The sequence below is a fragment of the Trichosurus vulpecula genome, chromosome 8 (assembly GCF_011100635.1).
Source record: "Trichosurus vulpecula isolate mTriVul1 chromosome 8, mTriVul1.pri, whole genome shotgun sequence".
Taxonomy (NCBI): Eukaryota; Metazoa; Chordata; class Mammalia; order Diprotodontia; family Phalangeridae; genus Trichosurus; species Trichosurus vulpecula.
The window spans coordinates 204,941,582-204,959,089 of NC_050580.1; the positions used below are offsets into that span (position 1 = coordinate 204,941,582).

Here is a 17,508-nt window from a genome sequence, read left to right on the forward strand (position 1 = left end):
AAGAAGACCAAAACATACAGCCTAAAGAAGTCAATAAAGTGCAAGAGTCTACACCAACAGCCTCCAAGAAAAACATGAACTGGTCCCAGGCCATGGAAGAGCTCAAAAAGGGTTTGGAAAAGCAAGTTAGAGAAGTAGAGGAAAAATTGGGAAGAGAAATGAGAAGGATGCGAGAAAACCATGAAAAACAAGTCAATGACTTGCTAAAGGAGACCCAAAAAAATACTGAAAAATACACTGAAGAAAACAACACCTTAAAAAACAGACTAACTCAAATGGCAAAAGAGCTCCAAAAAGCCAATGAGGAGAAGAATGCCTTGAAAGGCAGAATTAGCCAAATGGAAAAGGAGGTCCAAAAGACCACTGAAGAAAATACTACTTTAAAAATTAGATTGGAGCAAGTGGAAGCTAGTGACTTGATGAGAAATCAAGATATTATAAAACAGAACCAAAGGAATGAAAAAATGGAAGACAATGTGAAATATCTCCTTGGAAAAACCACTGACCTGGAAAACAGATCCAGGAGAGATAATTTAAAAATTATTGGACTACCTGAAAGCCATGATCAAAAAAAGAGCCTAGATATCATCTTTCAAGAAATTATCAAGGAGAACTGCCCTGATATTCTAGAGCCACAGGGCAAAATAGAAATTGAAAGAATCCATCAATCGCCTCCTCAAATAGATGCCAAAAAGAAATCTCCCAGGAATATTGTTGCCAAATTCCAGAGCTCCCAGATCAAGGAGAAAATACTGCAAGCAGCCAGAAAGAAACAATTTGAGTATTGTGGAAACCCAATCAGAATAACCCAAGATCTGGCAGCCTCTACATTAAGAGATCGAAGGGCTTGGAATACAATATTCCAGAGGTCAATGGAGCTAGGATTAAAACCTAGAATCACCTACCCAGCAAAACTGAGGATCATGTTCCAAGGCAAAATATGGATTTTCAATAAAATAGAGGACTTTCAAGCTTTCTCAGTGAAAAGACCAGAACTGAATAGAAAATCTGACTTTCAAACACAAGAATCAAGAGAAGCATGAAAAGGTAATCAAGAAAAAGAACAAGAAAAAGAAATTGCAAGGGACTTACTAAAGGTGAACTGTTTTGTTGACATTCCTACATGGAAAGATGATGTGTATGATTCATGAGACCTCAGTATTAGGGTAGCTGAAGGGAATATGCATACATATATGTTTATGTATATATATGGGTGAATGTGTATGTATGTATATATCTATGTGTGTATGTATATATGTATGTGTATATATATATATATATATAGAGAGAGAGAGAGAGAGAGAGAGAGAGAGAAAGAGAGAGGGAGAGAGAGAGGGAGAGAGGGAGAGAGCTGACACCCGGTAAGTTGAAGATGAAGGGAAGATATCTAAAAGAAATAAAATCAAATTAAGGGATGAGAGAGGAACATACTGAGAGAGGGAGATAAGGAGAGATAGAATGGGATGGATTATCTCCCATGAAGGGGGCAAGAGGAAACAGTTCTGTAGGGGGAGGGGAGAGGGCAGATGAGGGGGGAATGAGTGAACATTGCTCTCATCAGATTTGGCCTAAGGAGGGAATACCATACATAATCAATTGGGAATCTTACCCCACAGGAAAGAAGAGGGAAGAAGATAAAAAAAAATGGGGGGGATGATGGAAGGGAGGGCAGATGGGGGTGGAGGTAGTCAAAAACAAACACTTTCAAAAGGGGACAGGGTCCAGGGAGAAAATTCAATAAAGGGGGATGGGTTGGGAAGGAGCAAAATATAGTTAGTCTTTCACAACATGAGTATTGTGGAAGGGTTATACATAATGATACACATGTGGCCTAGGTTGAATTGCTTGACTTCTTAGGGAGGGTGGGTGGGAAGGGAAGAGGGGAGAGAATTTGGAACTCAAAGTTTTAAAAACAGATGTTCAAAAACAAACAAAAATGTTTTTGCATGCAACAAGAAAATAAGATACACAGGCAATGGGGCATAAAAATTTACCTTGCCCTACAAGAAAGGAAGGGAAAAGGGGATGGGAGGGGAGTGGGGTGACAGAGGGGAGCACTGACTGGGGAACAGGGCAACCAGAATATATGCCATCTTGGAGTGGGGGGGAGGGTAGAAATGGGGAGAAAATTTGTAATCCAAACTCTTGTGAAAATCAATGCTGAAAACTAAATATGTTAAATAAATTTTAAAAAAAATTAAAAAAAAAAAAAACATTGAGCAGCCTCCATGATCCTCTTTGGTTTACAAAAGAAATCCAAATGACCATCACTTTATTAATTACCTGCTAGTCATAATTAATAAAATGATTTCGATTACCCAGAAATTATATCTCTTGGACTTTTAATTTGTCACATGTCAAAGCTGGAAGCCAGAAGAGCTTGGACCTCTCTTCTCTCCTGACCAACTCTGTCCACCTCTCCCACAGGTGTGGACAGCACTGAGTAGTCAATCTTCACTGACAGGAAGAAGTCCCATACAACTGTTCCCTTAAGCCAAGGGTTATATGATTTTTTTTTTTCAAAGTAGACACACTCTGATTGGGGGATAGCTAAACAAACTGTGGTACATGAATATGATAGAATATTACTGAGTCAAAAGAAATATGGCATGGACGAATTCAGAAAAGTATGAAAAAACTTAAATGAACTGGCACAGAATAAAATAGGCCAAACTAGGAAAGCAACATAGACAATAACTACGATAAGGAAGGAAGACGGAGGAGGGAGGAGGGCTGTACTCAATTTCTAGCTCGACCCTGAAAGAGGTAAGCAGATGTACTTCCTTCCCTTCTTTTCAGGGATGAAAGGAAACTATATTTGTAGAACATGACATACTATCAGACTTTGGTCAATAGGTGGGTTAATTTTGCTGAACTAATTTTTTTCTTCTTTGTTTTTTATTCTGTCATGAACAGTGAATGACTTGCTAAATCCAGGAGACAAAGGGTGTTGAGATGTATTCAGAAATGCAGACGATGTTTCTTTTCAAAAAAAAAAAAGCTATTAGAAATTTTTAAAGGAAATGTGATCTGGAACAGTAAAAAATTATCTAAATCCAAGTCCACATTGTTCAAGACCCTGTTTTACCACATTCAGAAAGTAGTGCTTACATGCCTAGGGACACATAACAAGTCTGAGGTGGGATTAGAATTCAGTGATAGAGGCATAAGGGGCTATTTGCTTAAGCTAACAAATGTCTGGTCTTCCTGTAGTCAGAAAGGTGTATCTTAGTTTTGCAGGCACATTCCTATGCCTAGGGCCAGGCACAAAAATAACTTTTGGTGTGTTGTTTTTAGATTCTCCAGTTTAGCCACCTTGATACTTCAAGGTGACTATGGAATTCCCAATGCAGGTGGTATAGATTGCAGTCTATCGCTGCCCTCCAATACCATGCAAGCTTTCTCCTCGTCCTTTCAAAAATACTCCGTAGGGGAGCCCACCGAACATATTAAGTCTTCCTCTAAGTCTCTTTGAGTCACCCCCATCCTGCTCAGTGAGCTCCAGTGATTCAAAGCCCTTCTTCATAACCTGCCCTTCCCCACATTTTCAGTCTTCTTGCAATACCTTACTTCTTGTAAATACCAAATAGTAGCTGTTTCTCTTTTGGCCAGGAACCCTGAGGGTCTTCCCCTCCCAGTTTGATTTTTTTTTTTGAGTTTTGGATTAAAGGGGCCATCCTTTGATTAACTTCTTAAAAGAGGCTTATTCACTGCATGGGTGTTACCTCACTCACAGTGAGAACCTGAAAAGACCTTAGCCTAAAAGGGCCAGGGTCTCCCATTGCATCCTGGGCCATCTCCAGTGGTCCTGGTGAATATCAGGCCTCTGGACCCAGATGGCTCTAGAGGAGAAAGTGAGGCTTGTGACCTTGCACAGCCCTCCCTCACTCAAATCAAAGTCAACTACAAGTCATGGCATCATTTCCTTGATGTCATGGTCCTCTTCAAAAATGAAGGACAAACACAACAGTCTTCTTGCATCTTATACCCCCACCCATTCCCCCCATGTACTCATCAATCCAGTGGCACCCACCTTCTTGCATTCCTCCAATAAGATACTTCATCTCCCGGCTCTGGGCATTCTCACTGGCTGTCTCCCATGCCTGAAAGTCTCCTCCTCCTCATCCCTACCTCCTGAGTTCCCTGAGGTCCAGGCTAAAATCCACCTTCTATAGGAAACCTTTCCCAAACCCTCTTAATCCTACTGCCTTCCTCTCCGTTGATTATCTCCAATTTATCCAGTATCTATCTTGTTTCTATATACTTTGCATATTGTCTCCCCCAGTGGACTGAGTTCCCCAAGGGCAGGGACGGTCTTTTGCCTTTCTTTGTATCCCCAGTGCTTAGTACGATACCTGGCATACAGTAGGGCACTTAATAAATGTTCATTGATTATCTCCTTATATTTTCCTCCTTTCCACACACTCTATTATCCAACTACATTGACCTATTTGCTATTTATTCCTCAGATGCGACAGTTCAGCTCTATTTGGTCCACACGTCTGAAATGCTGTCCCCCTCACCAAAACCTCTTCATTCCTTTGGCTTTCTTCAAGACTCAGTTCAAGTCTTACCTTCTGCAGGAGTCCTTTCCAGGTCCCCTCCCCACTAAATGCTATTCGCATCTCAGATTACCTGCTGTCTAACTCTGTATCTATCTTGTATACAGGTATTTATATTTTACCTCCCCCACCAAAGACAGCTGGTGGTGACATGGACAAAGCTTTGGGCTTTGAGTTAGGCAGACTTTAGTTGAAATCCCATCTCAAACACTTTTTAGTTGCACGACTCTGCAGCAACAATCTGCTAGCAGCTACTGTGGCTGTGTAAAACCAACAACAACCAGCACACAGAAGGCCACTAACACAGTTTCTTTTGATCTGCTTTACTAAGGAAAGCAATGTGAAGGGGTTAACAATCTCAGTTTAATCACACATACAAATATCATTCACTTCGTTCAGAGGAAAAGCCAGCAACCTGAACTTCAGAGCAAATACAAACAAATTACAAATATACACAATATAAACAGACCAAATCACAATTCATAGTTACCAGGAAAGCATCAACATGTAGTATATGAATGTAATGGGATACTATTTGTGCCATAAGAAATGATGAACAGGAAGACTTCAGAAAAACCTGGAAAGACTTATATGAACTGATGCCAAGTGAAGTGAGCAGAACCAGGAGAACATTATACACAGTAAGAGCCACAGTGTGAGATGACTGATTTTGATAGACTTAGCCCTTCTCAGCAATGATGAAAAATGTCATCCACATCCAGAGAAAGAACTATGGAGTTTGAATGCAGAGTGAAGCAGACTACTTTCTTTTTTTTTTCTTCATTTTGTTTTGTTTTTTCTTTCTCATGGTTTCTCTCTTTTGTTGTAATTCTTCTATACAACATGAATAATGTCAAAATATGTTTAATAGGAATGTATATGTAGAGCCTATATCAGATCAGCCTCCTTGGGGAGGGAGGGAGGAGGGAAGGGGAGAAAATTTAAAACTTAGGGAAGTGAATATTGAAAACTAAAAATAAATAAATAAAAATAATAAATGCTTGTTGATCGACCATATAAATAGAGAACAGAATTGTTGTTCAGTCATATCTGAGTCTTCATGACCCCATTTGGGGTTTTCTTGGCAAAGATACCGGAGTAATTTGCCATTTCCTCCTCCAGCTCATTTTACAGATGAGGAAACTGAGGCAAGCCAGGTTAAGTGACTTGCTCAGGGTCACACAGCTTCTAAGTGTCCAAGGTACCACCTAGCTGAACGAGATCATACAGAGACTGTCCATCAATTAACCAAATTCACACTACACCAAGGTTAAAGGTCTGCCATTGGGTAAAGAGTCTTGGACTTGGAAGACAGAATACCTGGATTTAAAACCTGCCTTTGCCACTGTGTGACCTTAGACAAGTCACAGCTCTGCTCAAGACCTGAATTTCTCCATCTGCAAAATGGGCATGATGATATTTGAACAACTTTCATCCCACAATTTCTGTGAGGCTCAAATAAGATGATGTACATAAATAACTTTGTCACCATAAAGTGTTTTTGATATATAATTTTCTGAACTTGGCAAACATGAACATCTCCATATGCAAAAAGCAGAAAATAAGAATTGCAAATGAAACCATGAATTTCTATTACATGCAGCTTGCATTTCTTTTCAAATTTTTTCTAATAAATTCAATTATAAAATTCAAAATGTTGTAATCAATTCAATTGGATTCTGCCTCTCTATGTCTCTCTGAACATTCTTCTGTTCTCTTCCGTGATTTTTTTTAAAAGCTGTAATAACCTTTTCTTTTTTTTTTTTTTTTGGCATCCCTATTTCTAGCTCCCCTTTCTCTTCTAAAATCTCCACAATTAAAAAAATAGTAACAAATATGATTAAACAAAAAATCTATATATGAGGCATATACAAAAATGTATATCTTAATATGCATCTTGGGTCCCCTCAACTTCTCCACAAAGCACTGCATAAATGCAAATTATGATGAATTTTATTTATGGACATCTCCTAGGCAAACCGGTTTGTATCAATATACCAAAAATATGAAATCCTTGATTATGTGGTATAATAAGCCATTTCAGTACATTCTCTGCCAGGGCTCAACTACCCAACTATGACTCACCCTTATATTTGTACAGGGCCTACTCTACAACCAAACCCCAACTCTGGAATCTACCACCATTATCATTTCTGCCTACCCAGTTCTAAGCTTGTTACACACACACACACACACACACACACACACACACACACACCTCTGCCTCCACCCTCAATTCCAAGTTTAAAATCTGAAGGCAAAAGGGATAGGGCTTGGGCAATCAATCAGCCTGGAGATTGACTGCCCAAGCCCTACTGGACTCAGCCTCCATCTTGATAATGAGCAGCAGCCAAGAGTTGGGTCTAATCATGTGGCAGGATGAATTTCAGACTTTGAAGGAATATCCTAAGTATATTACTTCAGAAAATATCTTCTTTACCTTTGTTTCAGTTTTCTCAAGAGTCAGAAAGACATGGGTTTGAATCCCACCTTGGATACTTACCAGTTGTATGACCTTGGGCAAGCTGTGTGACCTTACATGGGCCTTAAATGCCTTCATCCTTTAATAAGAGGGTTCAACTCTGACCTTGAAGGTGTCTTCCAGCTCTCAATCTACAACCCTATGATCCCACAACCTCTGTATGTTGGGAAACCCAATGAGTCATTTTTTAAACAGGGCTTAACAAAGCAAACAGAACCATAATGGTTTACACAAGGTCCATAATGATGTAAAGGAAAAAGCAAAGAAGACTTCAGAATTCTGACCAACGTAATGACTGATTGTAATGTCAGAAGGGGGTCAACATAATATACCTCCTGCCTCTAGGGAGAGAAGTGGTTTTTAACGAGTGTAGAGTCCTAAGCCTAAATCATTTGTTTTCAGCCATGACCAAGGGTTGATTTGTATTACTAGACTGGACTTCTTCGTTAGAAAAATTCTATAGATTGGGGAGGGAAATAGGAACGATGTAAGAAAAGAGCATCCAAAAAGATTGCTTTTTTTTTTTTTTTAAACAGGGCTTGAGGTACCCAGAGAAGAATAAGGAAGTTCAATGTAACCTGAGTCTCATATTGTACCTCCTGGGAAAGGGAGCAACTAATTGGTAAGGAAGATGGTGTATAAAGTGCCAAAGAGGAGTCAGTCCTGGGCAAGAGACTAATTATGGCTACTGCCTAGAAGCTCATATTACTGGAACATAGTTTTCACGCTGGAAGGGACATTCCTTCATTTTACAGAGGCACACAGAGATTTAAGGGACTTCCTCAGGGTCACGCAACTCTTAAGTGTTTGAGGCAGGATTAGGACACAGGTCTTTCTGACTCTGTGGGGCTGTATGGACTCTGATACACCCTCTTGATTCCCAGTCCTCCTTCCCTAGAAGGCACTCTCACTTACCGAGAATACAGGGGATGGCAGCAGCAGCAGTGGCAGCAGCAGCAAAAAGGGATGCTTCTTCATCTCCTGCATAGGAAGAAAAGTGTTCAGTAAAACCAGTGCTTTCAATGAGCTCTGGGGTGCAAAGTAGAGATGGGAAGGACAAGGAGGGAACCAATCCCTACAAGAATAAAGAAGTTCCCAATCAATGCCTCAGGCATCTGAGGCTGTTCCCCTCTCAGAGATGTCTCTAGTATATATCACAATGTCCTCTCTCCTCTTTGTCAAAGTTTGTGGTAACATGGTGAACAAGAGTGGTGAATAGGCAGGGAGCCAAAACCAATCCCACTGGCAGGCTGGTAGAGGAAAGTTACCCAAATGCAGATACAGAGGAGTTTGTATTTTATCCTACAGACAATGAGGAGGGCATTGAGGCTTCTTGAGCTTGGCACACACCAACGTCATCAGATAATGTACATCAGAAGAATCCATTTGGCAACTGTGTAGAGACTGGACTGGGAAGAGAGAGACCCAATGCTGTGAGACCAGCTAGGAGATATTGCAAAAATCCAGGCAAAAGGTGAAAAGAGCCTAGACCTGAGTGCTTTTGGCGAGGACAGAAAGAGACAGAGGTCAGCTGAGGAGATAGAAGAGATAAGATTTGATAAGGTATCCAGGGTAAACAAAAGTAAAGAGAATGACTTCTAGGTTGTGTACCCAAGTGGCTGGAAGAATTCATTGAGGAAGACTTTGCAGAGTTCCCTAGAAAACTAGGAGATTCAGTAATTTGTCTATAGTGGTATGGCATTTATGTGTCAGAATCAGGATTTGTACCCGGGTATTCCTGACTCCAAGGCCATGCCACCTCTCATATAGCCCGCTACAATTTATAAAGTACTTTTGTTGGGAGGAGGCAACTGGGGTTAAGTGACTTACCTAGGGTCACACAACTAGTAAGTGTATGAGGCCAGATTTGAGTTGGGTCTCCCCAACTCCAGGTCAGTCGATTTATCATATCATTTATTCATACCCCACCTAGCCTCCCCTACAAAGTACTTTCATAGTCATCATCTAACTTTATCCCACAACAATTCTGTGACATTAGCAGATCAGATAGCCTCATTTTACATATGAAAAAAAGTGAGACCCAGAGAGGTGACTTGCCCAAGGTCACGTTGCTAGTAAGCGGAGGTTGTTCAGCCATTTTTCAGTCATGTCTCTGTAACCCTAACTGGGTTCTTCTTGGCAAAGATACTAGAGTGGTTTGCCATTTCCTTCTCCAGCTCAGTTTACAGATGAGGAAATTGAAGCAAACAGGGTTAAGTGACTTGCCCAGGGTCACCCAGCTAGTAAGTATCTGAGGTTACATTTGAACTCAGGTCTTCCTGACTCCAGGCCAGTCGATTTATCCACTGCACCACCCAGCTGCCCACCTGGGACACAGGTGCTTAATAAACATTGGTTGACTGACTGACCCACCTAGAACATAGATTTGTCCCTAGTAAGTGAAGGAGCTAGGAATAAAAGTCAGATCTTCTGTCTTCTAGTCCCTTGCTTTTTACCACACCACCCCAAATTTATTTGCTTAGGTAGTTCAAAGGTGAACTGCAGCCTAACCCAGGTCTAGTGAACAAATCCTGAATGAAGAGGATCTGACCCTAATAAATCCCAAGTGTGGCCTCCACTTCATCGACAAGGCTCTTAATGTGTTATGTGGGTGTGGCCTGCTAATTTGACTTAAGAAAATCAAGTTGAGGCCTCCCAAGTTCCAATTCACTTCATCCCCTCCTATAGCCACACATCAAGTCCCTAACCCTAGCCAGTTATCTAGCAAATGCTATGAGCCACAAGGGTGGAGGGATAAACAGAATGCAGAATGCCTACTAAAGGAGAGCTTTAAAAATTATCTAATCTGATCTGCTCTGGAGGGCAATTTGGAACTATGCCCAAAGGGCTATAAAAATGTTCATACCCTTTGACCCAGAAATATACTTCTAGGGCTGTATCCCAGAGAGATCATAAAATGGAAAAAGGACGCACATGTACAAACATATTTATAGCAGCTCTTTTTGTGGTGGCAAAAAATTGGAAATTGAGGGGATGCCCATCAATTGGGGAATGGCTGAACAAGCTGTGATATATGAATGTAATGGAATACTCTTGTGCTGTAAGAAATAATGAACAGTTCAACGACTAACTTTGATAGACTTAGCTCTTCTCAGCAATGCAAGTATCTAAGACAACTCAGAAAGACCCATGATGGACAATGCTATCCACATCCAGAGAAAGAACTATGGAGTCTGAATGCAGATCGAAGCATACTATTTGCTCTCTTTTTTTCTTTTGTTGTTTTGTTTCTTCTTTCTCATGGTTCCTCCCATTGGTTCCAATACTTCTTTACATGACTAATGTGAAAATATTTTTAATATAAATGTATATGTAGAGCGTATATCAGATTGCATGCCATCTTGGGGAGGGGGGAGAGGAAGGAGCAGGAGGAAATTTTAAAACTCAAAAGCAAATGGAAGTGAATGTTGAAAACTAAAAATAAATAAATTTTTTTTAAAAAAAATATCTAATCCAATGCCATAATTTTGCAGGTAAGGAAGAGAGAGAGAGAGAGAGAGAGAGAGAGAGAGAGAGAGAGAGGGAGGGAGAGAGGGGGAGAGGGGGAGAGAGGGGGGGAGAGAGAGAAAGAGAGAGAGAGGGAGGGAGAGAGCGAGAGAGGGAGGGAGAGAGAGGGAGGGAGAGAGAGGGAGGGAGAGAGAGGGAGGGAGAGAGAGAGAGGGAGAGAGAGAGAGGTGTTATGGCTGTCGATGGTCACCCTTGTGATTGTTAGAACTGAACAGGCTGACTTAGCTGTACTGTGAGTTTGTTTTGGGGAAGACCCCAGAAGACCCCTGACCCAGCAAGAGGTCAGAGAGGTTTGGGGATGTTGAGGCTCCATGTTGTGATATTCTGTATTGAATGTTTTGGGTTCCTTGCTGTTATGATGAAGTGGGCTAACTGGCTGTGGGAGCTGAACCTTTGGTTATGGGATATGGTTTTCTGGTGTCTGAATAAATGTTATACTTCTTTTACCTTCTATATGGAGAGTCTCTCATACTTTGCGATATAGAACTACATAGGCATATTCACGATTATGGTTAATGTTGCGTTTATTGCCTTACTGATACAAGAGGGTTAAGTGATTTGCCCAGGGTCACACACAGTAAGTGTCTGAGGTCAAATCTGAATGCATGAAGGTGCATCTTCTTGATTCCAGGTCCAGCATTCTATCCACTGCACCACCTAGCTGCCCCCAAGATCCACATAGTCCCCCCCCTTTTTCTTCTGAGAGCATTCTCAACTGACTTCTCTAATAGGCAGACTTAAGCTTGAAGTTGGGAATTTCTCAATGGTCAGAGCAGTCTAAAAAGTAGAATGGGCATCCCTGGGAGGTAGAGAGCTCCCTCTTAAAGGTGGTCTTACAGCTGGATGACTATCCATCTGGAATATTGCAGAGAGAGGTTAGGTCCAGGTTGGACTCAGTAACTACTGAGTTCTCTTATAACACTGAAAACTTGTGATTCATAATCAAATGCGACTCTGGCCCTGAAAGATCTTCTCTATTTTCAGATGGGGAATCTGATCCACTATTCTGGTGGAAGTAGAGACTGTGCAAAAGTCCTCTTAGGAAACAGTGAATAGTAATCACCAGAACTGACTTAGATACTATCGTTCTACTTATGAGGGCAAGCTTCTTCCCAATCCCTCCTGCTACTCTGGTTCTCTCCAGAGGCGAATTAGAAACTGGGAAAGCAAAGAAACAAACACACTTGTTAACTGAATGTCACAAATGAGAACATTAAAAAAAAAACCCACGAAGTTAGATGTGTATGACGTGTCCACAGAGCCAGGCAGCATTGGTATTACAAGGCCTTCCCAACAACCCACATGTACAAAAACATTTATAGCAGCTCTTTTTGTGGTGGCAAAGAATTGGAAATTGAGGGGACGCCCATCAGCTGAGGAGTAGCTGACCAAGTTGTGGCATGTGAATGTAATAGAATACTATTGTGTTATAAGAAATAATGATCAGGCAGACTTTAGAAACACCTGGAAAGACTTATATGAACTGATGCTAGTAAGCAGAACCAGGAGAACATTGTACACAGTAATAGCCACTCTGTGCGATGACTGACTTTGATACACTTAGCTCTTCTCAGCAACAAACTTCCTGAAAATCATACTGGACCATGAGACTACAAGAAATATTAAAACAAAGTCAAAAGACTGAAAAAAATTGAAGAAAGTATAAAGTTTTTCAGAGCAAAAGCAAATAACCTGGAAAACAGATCGAGGAGAGAAAATTTAAGATCATTGGATAAAAGGTATGAGCAAAAAAAGAACTTCAACATATTTCAAAAGGCTTCAAAAAGAAAACTGCCCAAATCTCTTAGAACCAGAGGAGAAAATGGAAAAAGAAAGGATCCACCCATGACCCCCTAAAAGAAGCCCCAAAATGAAAACTCCCAGGAACATCGTAGCCAAAATCCAGAACTTCCAGGTCAAAGAAAAAATGCTGCAAGCATCAAGAAGGAAGCAAGAGCCACTGTCAGGATCACTCACGATTTAGCAGCCACCATTTTAAAGAAGCGAACATTTAGAATACAATATTCCAGAAGGTGAAAGATATAGGCTTACAACCAAGAATAACTTACCCAGTAAAAGTGAATATAATGCTATGGGGGAAGGGGGGAGAAATGGGCTTTTAACAAAACAGAAAACTCCCAAGCATTCCTATTGAAAACATAAGCACAGATAGGAAGAAGAAGGGAAATATCTGTTCAGCAGTCTTATAAAATTGTCTTTATTTCCAGGGAGAGTATGAATGGTATGTGGGTTATGTTTTTATGTTTTAAGTATCTATTAGAGCTCATTTATAAATCTTTCATATTCTAAATATGTCTTTTATGGTGGAAGAATTAAGTAGTTACCTAATATCTGATATTTACTTTGTATAGTGAGTACCTTTTCTAGAAACAATACTGCTAATCCCTTTTTTATGAGAAACTAGCCCCATCTAAGTTCTGCTAAAAACATTTCCCCGAATCTCTACATTGGGTAAAAATCAGCCAGAAAGTATGAGAAGATTCTGATCCTTTTTCTCTGGCATCAGGGAACCTTGGGATTGAACTCAGTCTTTGTGGGCTGGATAGAAAAGGCATATTCAAAGCAAGGGCTGATAATGCCTTTCATGCTGGTCCCGTGTTGTGTTTTGGGGGGCATCCCAACCCAAGACAACCAACATTCTCTAGCTACTGCCTCTGGAGGCAACTTGTGGGGCTTGAGGCAGAGGGCCTCGGGAACTTGCTTCTTGGAAGAGTCCCCAGGATGCTCTCACTTGTCACCCAATACCCTCATGCTGCTCACTTTGGCACCTCCTCAATAAAAGTCCTACCCATAAAGCATGTGATGCTCTCTCTCCTTAATCCATGCCATTATTCATGTTTTCGTTTGGTTGGGAATGATGGGAGAGGGCTGTAGAATGGAGCATATATAGCCATGTATACCTCCAGAGATATAAAGCAAGATTAGTTAAACCTCCCAATACACTCCAGAGAACCCCATTCTTTTAGAGCTCTGTTTTTCTGCTAAGTGACAACTAACCCCATCAATTAATAAATGAATTCTTGAAATAACCTGCTGGTCGGCCTGCCTACCATAAGTCTCTCCCCACTCCACTCCATCCTCCACAGTGCTTTTCCTAAAGAGCAGGTTTGACCACGTCGCCTTCCTACTCAATAAACTCCATTGGCTCCCTACCTCTAGGATCAAATACAAACTCCTGTTTGACATTCAAAGCCCTATATAACCTAGCCCAGCAATGATGTCAAACTCAAATAGAAATGGGGTGCTGCGCCATCATCAGTCATCTCGGCATATGTCTGACCACTGGACTCTGATGACTCTGGAGGAGAGTGAAGCTGATGACTTTATGCAGTTCTGCCTCACTTAAATCCAATCCACTCACAGGTCAAGACATCCTGGTGATGTCACAGGTCCTCTTCAAGAACAAAGGATGAACAACAAGAAGAAATGGTGTCCACTAAACTGTACGTATAGAGCCCTGAGAGCAGCATGTTGTTGTAACAATTCGGCTAGCAGCTGCTGTCAGGGTGAAAAACCAACAACAACCAGCTCATAGAACTCTGCAAGCCCAGATTCTTTTAATCTGCTTTACTAAGGAAAGCAACGTCAAAGGGTTAACAATCTTATTTTAATCCAGCATACAAATACCATTAACTTAGTTCAGGGGTAAAAGCCAGCACCCTGAACTTCAGAGCAAATACAAACAGATTACAAACATCAACAGACAGACCAAATACAATTCACAGTTAACCAACATCTGAGTTCAGCCAGGAGCTCATAACAACAGCTGGCCCAGAGTCACGCAATACTCCTGCTCAGAGCTCCGAAAAAAAGAAAGTCAACTTCTGCTTTTGTATCTTTTTCAGGGTCAAGGGTGAGTCACACATGCGACTCACCCACACGACCTAAAATCATCACAAAAATGCAATTTGAACCCACGTGGTCTAAAAGCCTCTGATGTCACAAACATGTCACTCAAACCCATGTAAACTAGGCTTTCCCTTGAGGCACGGAGGTCATCAAAGACTCCTAATTTAATCAAGGAAACAAAGGCCAAACTCTTCAAGGGCACTTGGTTGAATAAGTGCTAAGAGCCCATTTTGATTGCCAATACACTTGTTGATTTTAAAAATCACACATGCTTATATATTTCTTTTTTAAAATTAATATATAAACACGTTAAAATCAGAGAGTAACTGCATATTAATCTGGTTCAGCTGTAGTAGGCAGTATTGTGGGACAAACGATGCCCTTGGCACACAGTTTTGACACCTGGTCTAAAGAAAGCCTTTCCCAACACCTTAATTCTAGGATTTCCCTCTTTTAATTATTGCCTACTTATCCCATATATAGCTTGCTTGTACATAATTTGTTTACTTTTTATTTCCCCTTAGATCTTGAGCTCCTTGAGGGCAGGGACCCTCTTTTGACTTTTTTTTTTTTTACCCTCAGTGCTTAGCATAGTGCCTGGCACACAGTAGGTACTTAATAAATGTTTACGGATTCACTGGCTGTCTCCCATGCTTGAAATGCTCTCCCTCCACATCTCCTCCTTCTGGCTTTCAAGTCCCAGCTAATATCCTACCTTCTACTGGAAAGCTTTCCCTATCCTCAATTTTAGTGCCTTCCCTATGTTGATTATTCCCAATTCATCCTGTATGTAGCTTGTTTGTACATATTCTTTTGCATGCTGCCTTTCTCCATTAGACTAGAAGCTCCCGGAAAGCAGGGACTATTTTACCTTTTTTTTTTTTTTTTTTTTTTGCATCCCGGGTGCTTAGCATGGTGCCTGGCACCGTGTAGGTACTTAATAAATGTTAGACTCTTAAGCCAAAGGCAGTTAGTGGATAGGCGCTGGACCTTGAATCAGGAAGACACGAGTTCAAATCCAGTCTCAGACCTCTATCAGGTATGTGACTTTGGGCAAGTCACTTAATTTTTGGTTGCCTCAGTTTCCTCAACAGTAAAATGGGGATAGTAGTAATGGCATCTACCTCCCAGGGTTGTTGTGAGGATCAAATAAGATATTTGTAAAGTGTCTGACACACCTATAAATGCTAGATATTTTTGTTGTTATTGGAATAATAATTTCAGGCATTGATGGGTAAGGGGGTAAACTATACCTATGTGGTCTGGTTTAAAGTAAGTACTGACTCGAATGACTCTTTAGGCTAGTCCTGCCGCTAAGGGAATCTAGCAGAGCAAATGAGGAGGGTGTGGTGGAGTACAGACTCCAGCCCGGGCCAGGTCCCCAAAGAAGACTTTATGTTTTTAACTTTTTGTCCCTTGTTCCAATTTCCTGTGTTGGGCATTCCTTGAATAAGCAACAAAGAGAGTGTTCTCCAAAGAAGATGGGTCTGGATGGGACTGAGAACTCAATCCACCTGAGGCCTTCTCCCCCTCCCTCGTAGTTACAGAAACATAAAACTGCAACAGGGAACTGGGTGGGACAGAATCTGCTTATAAAGCAAAACTCCTCCCACCCTCTATCCTCCCCCCACCCCCCAATCTAATCCAGCTGGATCTGGAGCTGCGGTCTCCTCCCTCCCTTCACCTCACCCACAGCTCGGGAATGTTTGGTTTCCCACTGAGATTAAACCCCAGGCTCGTTAACCCTGGGGGCAAGTAGTAGGTGTAGAAGCTCACTCTAGGGGGAAAAGTCCCATCCCGCCAGGAGCTTGTTGGAGTTTGTACCCAGAAAACAGCCTCTTCTCTAGCCCGTCACCGGGACCTTGCAATGACAGAATGAAAGATCGTATGTAAAATTTTGCAAACTTTAGAGCCGCAGTATCAGGGTCAGATACTATTAATGGTTTTGACCTGTGGTCTCATTGGTGCAAGGAATCTAACCTCTAGAGAGCTGCTTGGGACACTGATACGTTAAGAGACGTGGCCAGGGTCACCCATACAGTAAATGATCAGGGACTGAACTTGAACCCAGGTCTTCCCGACCTCTCTCCCCAACTCCATGCTACCTCTTCCAAAGATGAGGGAAGAAAAGCTATTCCCCATAGAAAGCAGCAAGGAAAGTTAGACGTGTGGCGAGACTGAAACGAAAGGGAAGTGCCCTTAAGTCAAGGTAAAGCGAAATAAGGACAGCTCTTAATAAAGTTAAACCTTACCTCCCCGGCTTGCGTTCTCGTGTGCCCGCCAATCTGGATGCCCGGCTCAAGGATATAAAGACTCAAAGATAATGTGTGTGTGTGCGTGTAGGTGTGTAGGTGTGACTGTGTAAGGGGGGATGTATGGTTTCTGTGTAGGTGTGGCTGTGTGTGCGAGTACAGATGGGTGCTGGGCGCCCAGGTGAGTGCTGCTTGGAGCTCCTCTAAAGCACGTCTCTTCTCCCAGCTCCCAGCCGCTGGGTCGTCCCCAGTCCCGTTTGGCTTTGGTGCACAGCACAGGAAGGGTGCCTTGGGTTCTTTGAATCCCTTTTGGCCTCTGCCGCGATTTCTCCAAACGGTTTCCAGTTAAATTGGTCGCCCGGTGGAGCCTCTCCAGGCGCATGGGGCTTCACTCCTAGCCCAGCTGCAAGATATTCTGGGGCGGAGCCCTCGACTTAGGAGTTTTATTGCCACCCAGAGCTCCTTTCTTTCAGGAGGGAAAGAAAAGAGAAGGGGGGGAGAAAGAAAGAAAGTCGAGGGAGAGGACCCCCCCCCCGAGGACCTTGCCCCGTTCTTTGTTTCCTCTCCCTTTTTAGTCCATTCCCCCCGAACAAAAAGCCCTTGTGTTGCGGCGGGCGCTTTTCTTTCTCAGGTATTGCCTTCTCTGCTTTATTTCGGGACGCGAACACACTGCGCATCCTCCACTTGGGAGTGGGGAGGGAGCTGCTCCGAACTTGTAACTCAGCCCTTTCTTTCTCCTAGGGAGGGTGTCAGTCATAGGACCTAGGATCATAGATTTAGAGTACAAGGGACCTTAGAAGACGTCGAGTCTAAC

At 42.0% G+C, this 17,508-nt stretch overlaps 1 protein-coding gene across 1 annotated transcript in view; it reads right to left on the bottom strand.

The window, feature by feature from the left end:
* PAPLN (papilin, proteoglycan like sulfated glycoprotein) overlaps positions 1–17,062 on the bottom strand; it is a 90,781-nt gene extending 73,719 nt beyond the window's left edge. Inside the window, 2 exon segments of the mRNA XM_036735610.1 lie at positions 7,960–8,025; positions 16,695–17,062. Coding sequence (XP_036591505.1) covers positions 7,960–8,022 — 63 coding nt within the window. The 5' untranslated portion in view covers positions 8,023–8,025; positions 16,695–17,062.
* Between the last annotated feature and the right edge of the window lie 446 nt (positions 17,063–17,508).